This window comes from Lissotriton vulgaris, chromosome 6 (assembly GCF_964263255.1).
Source record: "Lissotriton vulgaris chromosome 6, aLisVul1.2, whole genome shotgun sequence".
Classification (NCBI taxonomy): Eukaryota; Metazoa; Chordata; class Amphibia; order Caudata; family Salamandridae; genus Lissotriton; species Lissotriton vulgaris.
In genome coordinates, this window is record NC_141694.1 from 1,714,051,543 (window position 1) to 1,714,070,273 (window position 18,731).

The 18,731-nt window shown below is 48.2% G+C and overlaps 1 protein-coding gene across 1 annotated transcript in view; it reads right to left on the bottom strand.

Annotated features, from left to right (window-relative positions):
* Positions 1 to 14,331: 14,331 nt before the first annotated feature.
* RAB3GAP2 (RAB3 GTPase activating non-catalytic protein subunit 2) overlaps positions 14,332 to 18,731 on the bottom strand; it is a 684,945-nt gene continuing 680,545 nt past the window's right edge. Inside the window, exon 35 of the mRNA XM_086927924.1 lies at positions 14,332 to 16,476. Within this exon, the coding sequence (XP_086784050.1) occupies positions 16,327 to 16,476 (150 nt within the window). The 3' untranslated portion in view covers positions 14,332 to 16,326. The remainder of the gene's footprint in view (positions 16,477 to 18,731) is intronic.

An 18,731-nucleotide genomic window follows, 5' to 3' on the forward strand; every position in this document is an offset into this window, starting at 1 on the left:
AGTTCTAGTCCTTGTCATGTTTGATCAACCAGGTGGGTAAGCAACCTGATGTGTCCACTTCAATGCATGTTTTATCTTAGAGAGCTTTGAAATCTTTGCAGTGGAGCAATTCAATCAATAGCGCGTGGTGCTCCCTGGCCTCCGATAATGCAGTTTTTGCTGTGGGATTCCTTGACTTTGGCGATCTTCTCTACTAACGTCTGATGGACCACAATAACGGTCTGAATGCAGGGGCCCCATATTACAGTTGCATCCCATTCAATAAGCTTGCAAGATAGAGCCTCTCTTGTTGTCAAAGGGATGTAGAATGACCTCACGTGTTTGCTCGCTGAAGGCTGGCTCTCCCAGTGTGGCGGGCTGCAGTCTCCTGGGTGGAACTGGGGAGATGTTCCTGCCCCCATGAGATGTAATAGCATGGAGTTGTGACCAGGGGCAGTTTTCCCAAATGCTCAGCATGAGGAACAAAAAGCTGTAGTGTGGTGGACGTACAATAGGGTCTCAGCGGACATGTGAATCATGAGTGGGGAGTAAAAGGAATAGTCCCTAGAATTTGAGTCAAGGGCTCTCCAAACATCTAGTAAACCAGGTAGACAGCCAGTGCACCAATTGTTCGGCATTGTGCATGGTGTGTGTATGAGGTAGTGGGTGGTAAATAAATTATGCATGTTTATAAATATACAGAAGCAGGTCACTAGAAAGAAAATAGAACCAGAAGACGGTCCACGGTGCTGTGAAAACAGAATTTACATGAATATCACAAGGTAACAAATCATTCAACTCTTCATTAAATAAGGGAAGAAAAGGTATTCCTAAGGCAGATGGAGTGCCATAAAACAGTCTATAAACGAGAACCGATGAGAGGCATAAGGCAGCACTGTGCAGTCACAATTGGAGCTACAGAGAATCATTTTTTTTAAAATATATTTTTATTGCAGAGCTATATTTTGTACAACCAGTCCGTAGATCAATCCAGCTGCCCTCCTTTGTATAACACAGGTCCCCAAAGAAAGCCTTACACGGCCATTTAGCTCACACCCCGGAGGTCGAGCAGCATTAGACAGGAGAGCACTAGTAGATGAAAAGTGCAGTAAAGCTCAAATACAACCGTTCCTCAGGTAGTTCTCAGGTCTGCTTTTCTTTTCCCCCGGTTCCCCCACCCCCGGCCTATAAGCCCCTAACAAAACCAAACATCCCCCGCAACTCCCCAACCCAAGCCCCTATATCCCTTACCCCCCTACCCCTACCCCCCTACTCCACCTCCTACCCCCCCCCAGGCGTGTCAGAGTTCTACAAGGGCAAGCTAGAATCCATCGCGGGTAGTGCAGGTCCGAGACAGACTATCAGGAGTAACCAAAAAGAGACTGCAGTCATCACGTGGGATGTGGAGCAATCCAAGGGAAAGAACCTGGACGATCACAAACCTAGGCTAAGGTGCCTAAGGAGCAGGGCTACGTGCGGGAGAGCCTTCACTGTCAGAGTCCGAAAGTGTGAGTTCCAGAACCAATCATTCCCAGGCCCGCTCCAGAGCAGCATCAGTGCCTGCCCTAAGTGCTAGCTGCAGACGGGCCTCCCCCTCACAGCGGGCCCACTTGTTGAGCTCCGCCTGCCATCTCTCCACCGTGGGGCCCTTACTCGCCTTCCATTGGGATGTTATGGCGCGTTTCGCAAAAAACTGACCCAGGTCCACGAACTTACTAGTAATTTTGTTCTTTGATGTGTGTGGGAACCAGTGTAGGACGCAGTGTGCCATTGAGGGCTGTAAATCCCTCTCCGTGACCTCCCGCAAACTCTCCACTACCCTCTGCCGAAAGGAGCCCAGCGCTGGGCAGGACCAGAACATGTGTTGGAAATCGGCCATCTCTGACAGGCAGCGCGGGCAGGCCGCCGAGTGTGTAGGGAAGTACTTATGTAGTTTGTCAGGGGTCAGGTATGCTCTATGCAGGATATAAAAATGCACCAGCTGAAACCTCGCGTTGCGCGTCCCTTTCCAGGCCCGTTCTACTATACCAGACCACGCCACCTCAGGGATCTCTGTCGCTAAATCCGCCTCCCATTTCGTCTTCAGAGCTAGCAGTTGGGTCAAAGCTTCCATAGTCATGCGCTTATAGAGGCACGTAATAGCCTTAACCGTCCCCGCGGCCATTACCACGTATTGACGGCCCATGGATAGTGGCGGTTCCGTCATACCCGTCCCCCAATGTTCACGGATCGCCGCTGTCAGCGCTGCATGAAGGAGGAAGTCTCCCCCCGGAAGATCAAAGCGATCTCTCAAGAAATCGAAAGGCAGTAGCACTCCGTCATCATACAGATCCCCAATGGTCGCTAGACCCTGAAGCTCCCAGTTTTCCAAGCGGTGCCATGTGCCCCCATGCGGGAGCGCCCTGCATAATTTGAGCGGGATCTCAGGTGCGTATGGAACCTCAATATGTCCCCTCCGCAGATACCTATTCCAACACTTCCGGACCGTCGAGAATTCTTGGGAGAGATGGAGGTCCCCCATCTCGAGGCCCAGAACGATCCGAGATAACACCCGAACCGGCCCCGCTGGCTCGCCGGACCAGTCCTCCTCTCTCGTGGCTCTCGCTACCCACTGTGTCAACCACTGTAGCTGGGCCATCAGGTAGTACAGCTCATAATCCGGCACCGCGAGACCCCCCTCCGCCCAAGGCCATAGAAGCGTGTTGTGTGCCACTCTGCGCCTACCCAAACCCCACAGAAAACCAGTCACCATGGACCATTGCCGCCGGAAGTAACTCGCCGGGATCCAGACTCGGAGAGTTCGGAAAAAATAGAGCAATCTCGGCAGAGTCACCATCTTAAGGAGCACCACCCTCCCCCCAAGTGACAATGGAAGCGTACTCCAGAAGTCGAAATTCGTTTTAGTAAGTCTGATCGCCGACCCAATATTGCCCTCTAGAATGTCTACTCTATTATGGTAGATCGAAGTACCCAGGTAGCGAAGACTCCTCTCCTCCCAGGTCACTCCTTCCGTAGAGTGCGGGCATGCTCTACGCGCACGAGTCGGGAACAGGTAAGATTTTGCCCAGTTCACTCTGAGGCCAGACACCATGCTCAGCGACTTAAGGAGGGATTTAGCCCCCCGCAGGGAGGCAGCAGAGTCCACCAAAAACAGTAGGAGGTCATCAGGTATAATGCAATATGGTGCCCCTGCCCGTAGACGTCCAACCCCTGATACGTTCGCCCCAACTGGGCTCGCGCCACCAAAGGTTTGATCGCTATGGCAAATAATAAGGGGGAAAGGGGGCAACCCTGACGAGTGCCCCTGCCTACGGCACAAGCCTCAGATATTACACCTCCTGTTCTGACCCTCACCGTAGCGGTCCGGTATAATAGTGCCGACCAATCCACAAAGTCCTTGCCCAGTCCCATTGCGCGCATAACATGGAAAAGGTAGGGCCACTCCAGGCTGTCAAAGGCTTTATCCATGTCGATTGCAAACACCGCCGCCTCGTCCACATCGTAGGTGTCAGCCTCCAGAACGTGTAGGAGCCGTGGTATATTAAGCACAGAGTTGTGGGTCGGGATAAAGTCAGATTGGTCCACGTGGATTAGTGTGGACATGTGGGGGAGTAGACGCGTCGCCAAGATTTTGCTCAAAATTTTGTAGTCCAGGTTAAGCATGGACAGTGGGCGATACGCCGATCTGTCCCAAGGCTGCTTGCCAGGTTTCAATAGTGGGACAATTAGCACCTCGCCAGTGGTCTTCGGCAAGCTGCCCAGTCATTTAGCCTCATTGTAGAGCCACGCTAGCCGGGGCGCCAGGAGGTCGACGTAGGTGTGATAGAATTCCGTCGGCAGACCATCGGAGCCTGGTGTTTTATTCCGTGCCATACTCTTGATGGCGACTCTCACCTCCCTCACCTCAATTTTATCCCCCAGTGGTTTTGCGTCCTCTTCGTCCAGCTCCGGCAAACCCAGACCCTCCAGGAATCTCTGGAACTCGTCTTCCGACGGAAGGACCACACCACGGTATTGTTCCGTGTAATAATCATAGAATAGTTCATTAATTCCCTGTTGGTCGAACCGCTCCACTCCTGTGTGATCTCTGAGTTCTAGGATAACCGAACCTCGGCGAGCCGGATTGGCCAGCCAGGCCAAGTGAGCCCCCGTTTTATCCCGTTCCGAGTGTGCACGCGTGAGGTAGGATTTATAGTCGAAACACCTGAGACGCTCCACCGTCGCCGCAGATTCCCTCGCCTCGAGTAGGGCCTCATGATTGTCCGGTCGCTCAGGTCGTTCTCTCTCCAGCGAGCGCAGCTTCTCGTCCTCCTGGCGAATGTCACTTAGTAAGGTTTTCTGAACCCCCGACACCGTCGCAATGCATCGCCCCCCGCACCACTGTTTGAAGGCGTCCCACTCAATCGTGGCCGACCCGTGGTCCCCTCATTGATCTGAAAATACGTCTCTATACTCGAGGCTATCGCGGTCCGGAAGACCTGATCGTCAAGCGTCTCCGGGCGTAGCTTCCAGGTGGGAATTCGTGGGCGACGCTGCGACCATCGTAGCTACACCAGCAGCGGGTTATGGTCGGAGATCGTGCACGTAAGGTATTCACCGTGGCACACCTCTCTGTGCAATTCCGGGGCACACAAGAAGGCGTCTATATGGACGTGTAGTTCGTGAAGGGAGGAAAAGAAGGAATAGTCCCCGTCTAATGGGTGGTTAGCTCTCCATGAGTCAATCAGACCCCATTGACGTTGCCAGGCAGAACGCGCAAGCGCTAGTTTGCTCGCCGGTGCATTTGGTAAAGGGGGGTGTGAACGGTCCAATGCAGTGTCAGTTACACTATTAAAGTCCCCTCCAAGGAGCAATGGTTCCACTAAAAACGGGGCCAGTTTGCGGGACAACGAGGAGAAGAAGGCAGGCTGTTCTACGTTCGGGGCATATAGACAACCCAACGTTAGGTCCCTCCCATCTAGTTTTCCCCTCACCACAACATACCTCCCCTCTGGGTCAATAAGCTGCTGCATGCATTAAAATGGTACCCCCGCCCTTATCCAGACGACCACCCCCCTCGCGTAGGCCGAGTAATCAGTGTGGTACACTTGCCCCCTCCATCTCCGTTGCAAGGCTTTCCCCTCCTTTGCTAAAAGATGCGTTTCCTGGAGGAAGGCAATATGAATGCACCGCCAAATTAAATATGAGTGAATCTTGTAGCGTCTATGCATGGTATGCATCCCCCTCACGTGAGACATTTGTAGCCTAAGTCGGGTCCCATGGCAGCCCACATCGCAGTTCACATGTTCCCTGATAGGTCCCTCTGACACTCCCAGGTCCCACCCACCACCCCCCACAAACATAACCAAACAATCCTACCCAACTCCCACTCCCCAGGACAGACAACCAACGTGGTAACCCCATCCAAACCCTGCAATCAACCAGAGCAGGCTAGGCTGTTTGGAACGTCAATCTTATTCAGAACCGGAGCTTCCCCCCCCCCAGTGCATCATGGGAACAGGGCAGACCAAACTACCAAGCCAATTCTTTTACTGGAAAGGAAACAAGCTTCCGGGGACCGGTTTCTGGCATTACAGCCATCTTCGGCCCGGCTTGCTTGAATCCTGATGGTGCAGTGAACAAGGGACTCACATCTGAGCATACCCTTCCACGCTTGTGGTGGACAAAACGATTCAGAAAAGGGGGTGGTGATGGACAGAGTATCTGAATTAAGCAGAATACTACAACCCAGTCAACAGATCAGGGCTTGATCCATCACCGTTTTTTAGCTCACTGCACCATCCCAGCTCAGAACCTGGCTATCTGCAAAATGCAGAAACCGGTCCCCAGAAGCTTGTTTCCTTTCCAGTAAAAGAATTGGCTTGGTAGTTTGGTCTGCCCTGTTCCCATGATGCACTGGGCCAGGGACAGACTAATTTGCATGTAGCCAGGTTCATATTAGGGGGCAACGAGAATCTGGAACTGCCTGCCGCTACAACTAAAAAACTGCAAATCACTACTCGAATTTAGGAAACAGCTAAAAACATGGCTACTCAATAAATAGAAGAAATCATACCTTACCAAGGCAATCGTGGTTTTCTTTTCATCAGCTGGACATTAGCGCCAAGACACCTTTGGGTGACCTTTGTGTTCCCAAGTGGCTGGTTGAGTTTTCCATATTGATAAGGACAAGTGCAAAGGACTGCAGCCTGTAAATCAAATGGTGAAGAAGATTTTGTGGATCTATTTTAAGTTAAGCAAAAAAAGTGTACCATTGAACATGTTTGATCTTCATCATGCACAATGAGAAAGTACAAGCCATACAACAGTGGCTGGGCTGCAGGTAGGCTGGCCTCCAGCTCCTCTTCGACATCTTATTCCTGATGATGTCCGAGGATGTCATCTCATGTGCAGTGCTCCATCCTGCGTCGAGCAAACCGTTGATCCTGCTGAGACCACCAAGACTTCTTTGACTGGTAGGCAAGGCAGGTCGAACACTCAGCCTTATAGGGTTCGGGCAAAGTTTGTAGACCTGATGGTGCTCAGTTCAAAGATGCTTGTAATGACACTGGGGGAAATATTGGATGGGTGTTCTTTCCGCCACTGTCAGAACATCGTCGAAAAAATGGAACCGAAGACAAGGAGCAAGACCCCACAAGGTCTCTAGGAGGCCTCTAGGAGGGACATTGAGAGAAGCTCAATAGTCGAATCCGACGGAAGATGCAACCAGAAGACATGAACGAAAAAAGTTATTTCCATGCCAACGTGACCAGATAGGCCAAAGAAGTCCAATGATGAACATCATGAGGCGTCGACCTGGAGCTCGATAGGTAACCGTAAAACCCAATGGTGGGGAAAAAATAATATAAAAATGATGCTTATGCCTAGGAGCATTACCAATAATAGTGTCACTAGATCTTGTGACTCAAAATATTTTTTTGAAAGAAAAAAAAAAAAAAGAACAAGTTGCACATGTCAAAGCCCAACACTAAATGGCAGGAGTATGCAGAGCATGTGTGTATACAGCTACACAGACCACAAAAACATTATCACCTTGGCTGCTTGACTTATTCCCCTGCTGTGCTGGACCATAATAGAAATGGGTGTGGTCATGACGAGCTCAGCTCATCACGAGCACTGTGCCTCATGACGAGCTGACTGAAGGGGTTATTTCAGGATCAAGCACAGCGTTTCTGCAGCACCCAAACATCATGAATCAGTGAATCTTTTGCATATTTTGTTTAAAAAAATAAAATAAGTGCCAGGGCTTTCGTCAGGAGCCCACTGCAGCTTGCACTACATCTTTCCCCTGGCATTCTGCTATCGATAGTAAGAACACAAGTACTAACCATTACACTACTACAAGTGTGACAATTCAGACTATTTCAGGCCCCGAAAGCTATAAGAATGGCTTGGGCGGCAGGTAATAGTAATTTTTTATGTCTATTGGATGAATAATTACCTGTTGTTGTGGTCATCTCCAAATTAGCTAGACAGTGCCACCTTGTGGCAGCTGTCACAAGTGCTGGCGTTGAGAATTAAATGCCTGTGCCGAGCACCAGAACCCACCGGCTCAAATTAAGCACTGAAACATGTGTTTACCTTTGCTCCTGAAACAGAAAGTACTGCATTATAGGTGTAACTTTTCTACCCGAATCTCTGTGTATCATGATCTCACCAAACCACTGGCTTCAGCAGGTCCCAATGATCCCTTTAGAGATGTCAATGGCCCCTACATCCCACCAACCCTCCTCCTAAACACCAACCTCATTTGCCTGGATGCTGTTGGACAAGGACCTGCTCACCAGATGGCAGCATCAGAAGTCACTCTACGTCGAATCGGAAGGCAGTTTAGAGCAAATCCCCATAAGTATTAACCGTGGATGGTTCTAGCAACAGCAAAAGTCTGCCCGTAGCACCCAGCGCATAGAGCCAAGGACGATGGTTAGCTGTGGCAGTGCTACCTGGTAGAGATCATTAAAATTGGCTATGTTAGCCAACTCAATAGTACTACTTTTATTGACCTCATAAGTATTACACGCCTGATCCTACCTTGTCAGGTTTCATGCATATATCTTTAAAGTTACACATAGATCTCTGTGGCTGAAGCCCAATCCATTGAGGTATTTTACCCACTATTTCTTTAGTCTCTAGATTCAGGTACCTTTCCTTTCACTTTTACATTCACAACATAACATTGTATCCACTAGGTCAAAGCGCTTCCCTCATAGGTTGGAAGCCAGGATGCACCATCATAGACCTTTGTGCTGTGAACAGGGTTTGCCCCATGATGCTAGATTAATTCGCTTGTTTGCAGGTAACAATAAATAAATGAAAGGTTGTTCTTTTTAGGTGGCAATTTAGTTGGTTGTTTACAAGAAAACATCTCTTTCCTGTTATCTCATTAGTTTACAGCAAAGAATGGTGCAGCATTGCTCTAGCAGGGTTTTTTTGTCATCTAGAGTATTTTACTTTAGCACATCCTTGCAACGTTCAAACTGTGGTGATGAGCAATGGATAAAAAATTCATGTATGATCATACACCTGTATGAACAAGTTAATTACCTTCGGTAAAGATGTATCATTAAGAGACATTAGTAGTTATAGATTCCTTAACTTAGAATTTGCCCGAGCCGTCAGACTGGATCCAGAGAAATGTTTTCGTAACAGTACCCCTCCGCATCGGTAGATGGCGTCGGTTGACTCAGTGATCGTCGTCGGCGTACTGGTTGCCTGGATGAGGTCGCTGTGTCTACTTAGACGCCGCCCCTGCGCACTATAGTCAGTTCTGACCCAGTTTTCCTTGCCAGTAGCGCAGAGCCATGCAAGACACTGACCACTGGTGCACATAACTAGGGCCCTGTAAGGGAGTCCCTATCCCTAGAAGTCAGTTAGCAGAACGGGGAGGATGGGTGGGGCGGTAAAGAATCTATAACTACTAATGTCTCATACAGATACATCATTACCGAAGGTAAGTAACTTGTACATCTGAAAGAGACCGTAGTTATAGATTCCTTATCTTAGAATAGATACCCCAGCAACGCTAACCCTCGAGGTGGGTCTGCAAACTCACACCAGGAAGTCATGGGGAACAGAACGGACGAAAAAGTTGACTCTCCGGACTTGACTGTGCAGGCAGTTATGTTTCGTGAACATGTGCAGGGATGCCCACATGGCTGCCTGGCAGATTTCAACCAACAGAACTCCACATCCCAAAGCAGTAGTGGCTTCCGTCGCCCTGGTAGAGAGGGCACGCAGTCCTACTGGAGGTTCCCTTTTCACCAAAGAATAACAGATGTTAATGCATAAGACAACCCATCGAGAGATGGTACTTTTGTGCCCTGCCCGACCTTTCTTGGCACCCACATAACCCACGAAGAGTTGATCATCCACCCAGAAGTCTTTAGTACGGTAGAGGTAGAAAGACAGCGCACGTTTTGGGTCCAGACAGTGGAGTCTCTCTTCCTCTTTGGAAGGATGCGGAGGTGTGAAGAAGGTGGGCAATGCGATGGTCTGACCTATGTGGAAAGAGGTAACTACTTTGGGCAGAAAAGAAGGCCTAGTACGAACAACTACTTTGTCCGATGGACAGCAAGGAAGGGAGGTCTGTAAGATAAGGCTTGAAGCTCACTCACCCTGCAAAAAGAGCTGATGGCAAGCAAGAAAGCAGTCTTCAAAGTAAGGAGACGACAAGGACAATTATGACAATTACGTAGTGGCTCAAAGGGATGCCCCATAAGATAAGTGAGGACAAGATTCAAATCCCGCTGGGGCATTACGAAAGGAGAAGGAGGAGAGAGATGAGTAATGCCCTTCAGAAAATCTGTTAACAATGAGGAACATGAAAAGAGAAGGCTGATCAGGAAGGCGGAGAAAGGCGAAGAAAGGCCAAAATGGCCGAAAGATAGCATTTAAGAGTGCCCAGAGCAGAGCCCTGCTGGGCCAAAGACAGAATGAAGAGGAGAACCTCTGAAAGAGGGGCAGAAAGCGATCCACAGCCTTTGCTGTGCACCATGCCACAAATTTGTTCCATCTACTGTTTTAGTGGAGGGATGCCAGGCTGCCAAGATGAGATTAAAGACTTCGGGAGAAGGTCAAAAGCTATCAACTGTCGCCCCTCAATCTCCATGCAAGGAGGTGGAGACTGGACAGGTTCAGGTGGAGGACCGTCCCCTGCTGCTGGGATAGAAGATCCTCCTGAAGAGGCAGTCTTGGAGGTCCACCTCCGAGTGAAGACGCCATTCGTGATCCATCGTGCACTGGCGGCTGAGTTTGTCTGCCCTGGCATTTATGGATCCTCCCAGGTGTTGAACCACCAGGAATATGTCCTGATCTTCCATCCATGTCCAAAGACGAAAAACCTCTTGACATGGGATCCACAAACCCACCGCCTTGTTTTTTTCAGTACCACATGGCGGTGGTGTTGTCCGTGAACACCTGTGCTGCTCTTCCTTTGACAGAGGGAAGGAATCGCTGGAGCTCCAAAAGGTTGATGTGGAGCCCGGATTCCGCCAGAAACCAGAGGGCTCTGATCTCCGCCTCCCCCATGTCGTCGCCCCATCCGTCACTACTGTGAACTCTGGTTGGAGAAGGGAGAGGGATCTGCCGCTGACCCAATCCTGGTTCATGAGCCACCACTGCAACTGACTTGCAGTCCCCTCCGAGATCTGGACAACATCGGAAATATTCCATTGATGCTGCGCCCACTGGAACTTCAGGTCCCACTACAGAACCTGTATTTGCCATCCAGCATGATCCACCAACAGGATGCAGGAGGCCATGAGGCCCAGCAGACTCAGGGTCATTCTCACCTAAATCCATAGGTAGATAGAGGCTGAAACATCGATATCATAGCCTGAATATCCCAGAATCGCTGCTCGGGAGGATAGACCCGAAACGGCGCTGTGTCCAGAACCGCTCGATGAAAAGGAGCTTCTGAGAGGGAATCAGGTGCGACTTCGGCACGTTGATAGTGAACCCCAGCGAATGCAGGAGGTCCGCCATAGTCTAGAGGTCGGAGATGACAGTCTGGGGCGAGTTCACCTTCAACAGTCATTCGCCGAGATAGGGGAAGACTGGAACCCCTGATCTGCGCAGATGAGTAGTGACCACCGCCATCACTTTCGGGAACACCTGAGGGGCACTGGTAAGGCCAAAGGGGAGCACGGTAAACTGAAAATGCTTGCGGCATACCGTGAACCCTAGGTAACGCCGGTGGGCAGGCAAAACAGGGATGTGAAAATAGGTGTCCTGCAACGCTACCATCCAGTCTCTGAGCCAAGGTTAACATTTCAAACTTCTCCTTCTGGAGGAAGCGGTTGACGTCCCTGATGTCTAAGATAGGAAACAGGAAGTAGAAGGAGTAACAACCACAACCTACTTCTGGCACAGGGACTCGTTCAATAGCTCCCTTGGCCAAGAGAGCTGTAACCTCATGGCAAAGAAGGGCCAAGTGATCCTCCAGCATGTGATGGAGTGTTGGTGATATGGTGGGAATAGTAGTCTTGAAGGGGAGGGAGTAGACCCTTCGGAGTATCTACAAAACCCACTTGTCCGATGTGGTGATGTGCCAGTGGGGGAGGTGATGGGGCTTCCTACCGCCCACTGGCAACTGGTGGTGCTGAAAAGTCAGACTAGGAGCCTTTGGAGGCTGCTGCAGGAGGCCATTGGTGGACTGGACCGCCTGCTGGCCCCCAGACCCACAATGCTGGGTCCCACATCCCTGGCCACGCATTGGCTGGGTAGCTGGCGCGGCCCTGTGGCTTTGGGCGGAACGTGGTGGGGCACTCCTTCCGTAGCCACGAAAGTGGCGAAAGGCAGACTGCATAGGGCGAGAAGTTGCTGCGAGGCCCAAGGATGTGGCCCTAGAATCCTTGAAGCGCTCTAGCGTGTTGTCCGCCTTGTCACCAAACAGGTGACTTCCATCAAAGGGCATGTCCAAAAGTGTGGATTGGACATCCCTAGAGAACCCAGATGTTCTCAGCCAGGCGTAGCGCCTCAGGGCTATCGACATGGAAACCGTTCTACCCAGTGAATCAACAGTATCTAGTCCACAGCCGATGGTGAACTTAGCTGCATCTCGACCCTCAGCAACAGCGTGGGTGAGCACGGCCCGGGCCTCCTCCGGGCACTGTGGCAGCACTTGCACGACTGTATCCCACACCGTGTGTGTATAACGGGCCAAAAGACATGCAGTGTTCACCGACCACAGTCCTAAGCTGGCGGAAGAAAACATCTTCTTTCCAAGATGGTACAGCTTCTCGGATTCCCTATCTTGAGGAGCAGAAGGGTATGTACCTTTTGAGGATTAAGATTGAACCACAAAGCTCTCAGGTGTAGGGTGTTGAGAGAGGAAAAGTGGGTCGCCTGGGGCCGAGCGGAGGCGTCTGGCAATCATCCGGTCCACAGGAACCCCTGTGCTGGTCTTGGACCAAGTGCCCAGAAGGATGACAGTGAGAGCCTCATTAAAAGGCAGGAGGCTAGTCCTGACAGCACCGTTGGAAGCTTAAGGCCCATGGCTTCAGCTGCCCTTCGCAACACCACAGCGTAGGAAGCTCCCTCCTCCATAGTCACGGTAGGGAGAGAAAGCATACCAAGGTCTGAGGAGGTATCCAGACCACTGGCATCATCCAACTCCTTTTACCAGTTTGGCTCCTCAGGTTGGTCTGCTAGAGGGTCAACAGACCCCTCCTAGTCCTCCTCACCCTCCTCTGGCTGCCACTCAGGGCGATAGGGAACGCCAGGGATGAACAGAGGTACAAAAGTACCGTCCTGTGCCGGTACCAGCGCTGGTCGACGTCGGTCCAGCACTGGGTCAAAGGCGGGGGTGAGGCTTAAGTCAATGCCAGTTGGGGGCACAACCTGTGTCGGGGGCATCGTCATTGCGATTGGCATCCAGGGAAGGTACCGGCAGCTCGACCGGTGCTGATCCGGATCCAGGCCTGGATCCTTGGGGGCCCTCTGGCACCAGAGCTGAAGCTGCTGGCTTCGAAGGCCCAGGGACCTCAGCAGAGTCCGCGGGGCCCAAAAATGTTTAGAAGCGCTTCATAGGAAGCTCCAAGCTGGGCAGGCGACGCTCCCGCTCCGGGAAAAGGAGAGAAGCGCGAAGTCGTCCCAGAAGCGGGCTCCGGAGACGGAGAGCGACGTTTCCTGCGGCGTTGCGTTGGCCGGCTGACGGGGAGAAGACGAAGAGAGAATGTGCTTTTTCGCCTTCTTCTTGTGCTTCGACTTACCGGAGGAGTGCGAAGACGAATTTGGATGACTACGCAACCGGTCCTGCGACCTTCCTCTTGAGGGGAACCACGAACGGCACAGAGCGACTGCCGGGCCTCCAAAAGCTTTCTGGACCGCTCCTGCAAAGACTTCGAGTTCATGGCCCGGCAGTCGGAGCACAGCTTCGGATCATGGTCCCGCTCCAGGCACCAAAGGCACACGAGGTGGGGATTGGTGACCAACATCAACTTGTGACAGGAGTCACAGGGCTTGAAGCTGGTCCAACGATGGGACATTCCTTGTGCACCAGGAGTCGAAGACTCAAAAAAATACGTAGCTGTGCTGGCTGGCGATGAAAAAGAAAGAACTGACGTTAGCACACAGGGGCGGTGTCTAAGTAGACACAACGCTACGTCATCCAGGGTACCACTACGCCGACGAACGCAGAGTTGACCAACACCATCTACCGACGCGCAAGGGTACTGCTATGAAAAAAAGTCTACGGATCCAGTCTGCCACCTGGGGGTAATTCTAAGGTAAGGAATCTAGAACTATAGTCTCTATATAGTCTCTATTAGATTTGCCGTTCAATTACACCACAGTCCATTCTACTTGTGTTCACACTACTTTCCATATTGTTTTTTCAATAAGATACACAGTTTGATGTCTGACGTACTGGAAACTTTATATATCAAGGAAGGACTAAAAACGTTATCTTTATTTCCTCTTCGCCCAAAAGCTGATGTTGGTAAAGTAGTAGTCTGTGATAATGCCAGTCTGGACCGGGGGGTTATGGTAGGTAATTACTGAACTATGTACATGGTGTTGTAGCGTTCTGAATGGGAGGCAAATTTATCAAATGACCTTCTTGTCACTGCTCAATGTTCCATGCTGCATCTATGCACCAGGCATCTTTTACATCAGATGGGCAGTATCACTGATGGATCAGTACTACGGAACTCCACTGGTGTTCCTCATCATTAGCTTCATGCTGGTAAGAGACTCCAGGCCTGACATTTTGTTGATTTCCCGAGTTGATATCTCTTTCTACGCAGCAGAGCTCAATCATCTCTACATTCCACACATATATACTTTTCATTCATTCTGTTTCTTGAGAAGGAAACTAAAACAATGCACTGAGAAATAAACCTCAAAGAACAGTTTTATTTATAAAATATTTATTTTAGTTGCATATTTTAACTACAGCGTTTCAGTCTTTTGTTCGCTTTCTTACCACAATAAGCAAAGGTGAGAAATAAAAACCTGGAGTTTTACAAAAATACACCAAATATAGTCAACGGACAAGAGCAACCAATCACTTACAGGGAGATGGCCTCCATGCCAATTCTTGCTTGCTCGATAATCTCTCAAGTGCATGAAGCAGAGATTAACAGAAAAGAGATTTTTTTTTAAAAACCTCCTTTGGTTAGGGTTTTTGTTGTCTGCGGCAGTGGGTGTTTAGGTTCACTGTTGTATTCTTGGAATAATTAAACAGTATATTGTTTGTTTGTATTTACATATAAATAGATTTCTCACAAAGACTCAAAATATAGTGTCTAACTACTAAAAACAAGGACTTTTAAATGGGTGGACAGAGTTACCGTAGGAAACATTTTTTTAAACTGCTGATTTCTGCATATCAAAGATAATATTTGGCAAGTAAATTACAGCATTATTTGAATGACAGCATAAAACAGAAAGCTTCTCGAGGGCCTGCTGATGTACTTTAAAGTCGATAGAAACACTTAAATATTACGCCAAGCATACATGATAACATTAAGCTTAAGCATACTGATATCTCTTAAATCTGCTCATGTTTTTCTATTGTGGTGTGTCTTCTGGACAGACATGTACATAAAATAGTGAGTCTATGAAGACATATCAATGTATAATGATAAAATAAATATTTAGCATGGGAGCAATAAGAAAAATAGGACAAACAGATTTCACATTTCTCTTCGTTAAAATTGGAGGAGGCATCGAATCAACCAGCATCCAGCGCATAAATCTTGTTTACAGTCACTCCAAATTAGCGTATGCCACAATATTTTCAGAAGGTCGACTTACATCCCATCTCATTTTACATTACTTACTGTGAACAAGCTAGAAGCCAATCAACAACAGTATGGAGTAAATCAGTGTGCCATATAGCCCTATGCTATAGGACAACTTTCTTTCAAGGACACAAGGTTCTCTTTTTCTCATGTGTCTTACAATTTACATGTGACACGCATTCTAAGCAGCGACGTCTCCAATATCCAAATGTAGATACTAAGTGAGCAACGCTAAGGGTACTATTTCAGAGGCACTCATTCCACGAAACTGTTTCCGACTCAGAATTTGTCTACATGGAATGCAGAGTCATAAATATTCCACAGAATTTGGTCCGATGCTCCTTCTTCTACAAGACAATCTGCAGTCCACCATTGCAGGACAGAATGACATTTCACCGCCACCACCTTTGACTCTGGCTAAATATCACTCCCAACTCAAATCAGGGCCACCAGCGGGCACCACACTACTGTACCACTGACTAGAGGCATCCTCCCCGAATACCGCCAAGAAGCTTAAAGATGAGTCAATAACCAGTCTCTGTGTATCTTACCAGTGACAGTACCTTCCAGGGGATTGAACCTCCACCATCTATACTTAAGGAGAAGCATTGCAAGTATTTGAAGCATGCCGCAACATTTGCACATGTTTATATCACAGCGACAAACCTACAGTACTTGGAAAATGCACATATGCTGCAACATGAGAAGACAATTTGTTTAAAATAAAATGCACAGTGTCTTGATTTGTAGTATACCATCTCTTTTACACTGCTACAGAGGATTACAACATTGGTTTAATATTAAGCTTCCCAAACACTGCGCCCTTCACTACGCGCTGGAGTAAGAGATAAATGTTAGAGCAATGGGCAGGTACATTGTGTTACTCAGTGTTATTTCTGCAGTTGACATTGGGATACAGTGGCAAAAAGTCATGATTCTCCCAACAACGACTTGCCTTTTGGCTAGCCAATATAATCTAATTTCGGAATTGAATCCGCGAACTGAGGTCTAATATTTTATTTACAAAAACACAATTCTGTGCAAAATGGCCATAGAATGTCAAAAGAGAAGCCTAGAATCATGCTGACTGGCTGAACGGTCATCATGAGATGGTCATTGCTTCCACAGCTTCTATCAGGTTAACTGCTAGGCTGTACTGCCCATGGTTATCTGGTAAAAGCTCAATTACTTTATCCACCAGTTTAGCTGTTATCCCAATCGGCACTTGTGTGTTCTGAAGATCTTGGGGGTCCTGTAAAACAAAAAACAAGAATGTAATGACAAAACCTCATATTAAAGTAGACTTTCACATATTGGAAAGCCGAGCTTATATGAAACATAAAACACATAATAGCCACAGAAAGATTTTTTGCACAAATATTTAGCAATTCACTGCCATTCAGGAGTTTCAGAGTCATTTTGCATGCACATTCTCCTGATCAACACGGTTAATCTCTGCTTGCTCTATTAACTGGGTCTTGCTTACTTCACTTTCACCAGAACACTTACTTTTACGTCATGGACTGCGAGCTCTGCTTAACTGAAATCAGAGAGGTGGGATCTAGAAACTACTTACCATTGGTAAGCCACCACTAACCAGCCTCCTAAGAACAGTTGTCAGTTTCTGCAGAACACATGGAATTAAGAAAGTGCGAAAAGGATAAAGCATAAATTTCACCCCAAGTACAGATGGGTGGCATCTCAAAAATAATCCTTGCCTTCTGCCTGACCCATATGCATAACATGCAGTGCCTAATTTGAACAGGTAGTTGCTGGTGGGGCCCATCGCGACGTATTTTTGGAGACCGGCACTTCATTTTCTTCATCAGCATTTAAGCATAAGCAACAGAGAGCAAAACACAAAAGTAGGGAAAGAAAGAGGAAGAGAAGGACCAAAAAACATTGAAAAACTTGTGAGTAAAATGAACCTACAAGAATGAGATAAAGGAGCAGGGTGTGTCTGGTGGTCAATTAAACAGCCAGCAGGTGGAAAGAAGAATACACAGCCTTGGTATTGGGCACCGCAATATTTGTAGCGCTGGTTTTGTGCTTCTAAGAAAAACTTTAGTCCCGACACTTACATTTTACAAATTACGCGCTGATAACATGGAAACAGCCTATAAAGCAAAGGCTTCCCATGTGTGGCTCAGCCGTCGTCTTGAATGGAAGGGACAGCAATACTTGGTGGAGGGTCCACTTAGAGGGCAGCTACTGTGCAGTTGAGAACTCTGAATGAGTGGGTAAGATATGGAAGCTCTACTTGAGAAGCCATTTACACACAGCTAAGATGATCAGACAATGATGCAAGAATTGTTACTACTCTGCCAGTTCAAATAATATCTGTCAGATGCATTGTTTATGTATACACCCGCTAGACTTGAAGAACAGTGCCAACATTATGTCTATAAGCCCTATGATTCGGATATAGCAAAAACCACTGTCAGAAAGCCCATCTCTCTAAGGAATCAACTCTGGTACACACTTCTACACGGTTGAAGGGAGGAGTACGCCCCAAAAAACTGAGGACCGCTCTCATCTGCCTCGACATAAGAAAAAGTGTTGGCTACTCTTTGCTGTAGAATCTCAGAACTCTGAAGATGTAGTTCAGTAAAGTGCATGCTGAACCTGCTCTATGGACCACCTGAAACCAAGAGGTCATGAGGCCTAAAGCCTCATGTTGAGGCTAAAAAGAAGCTGGTAGAGAAAGTTTGATCTGGCACTTTGTCCAGTGTAAGTATTTTAAAGCTGCTGAGAGAAAATAGGTCAAAGTTGACTTGAGATTGATGAATGAGAGGCCCATCATGAACACAATTTATGTCACTCGGCCAAAGGACAACAAGGTTCTTCCACAGAAGAGACATTGATCAGCCAACTATCTTTGAATGGTTGCATCAGAATTCTGGCTGGCTGATATGTTAAAAGGGGACAAAAAGCCTGTGTGGTTTACTTAGAATCACAAGGTTAGTTTGTGCAAATTATGGTCTGGTGTGCTTGAAGCACACTGCACCCAAACAGTGCTTCAACTGAAGTTCCAAAACACATCTAAGTTGGGGGCTCATCATCCTAAAGCAGGCCAAAGGCACAAACAATGTGAACAGATGGAGGTCTAGCATTGTCCAAAGATCTACATTCTTATTTACAGCTCATAAGTGTGAGAAAAATCAGATTCATCTCCAACTTGAGAAGTAGCTCTAAAGCCCTAGACCCGAGAGCTTCCGTATCTGTCAGGAAGTCAGAAGAGATGTGGAAGCAAGCAGTCTGGAGGAATGGAGGACCAGAAGAACAGGGAGCTTGAGAATTTGCTTCACCAAAGAGAGGACCCCCCAAAGGGTCCTAAGTAACATTTGTCTACGTTCAAGCTAAGGCATCACTTTGCTGCCGGAAAGGCAGTGTCTAACTAAAGAAAATGTTATGCACTTTGTGCAATACTCACTTAACCGCACTCTGGACAATCCCAGCCAGTAGAGTCATTATAATTCTTTACTTTTAAAGAAAAAAATAAGCTTT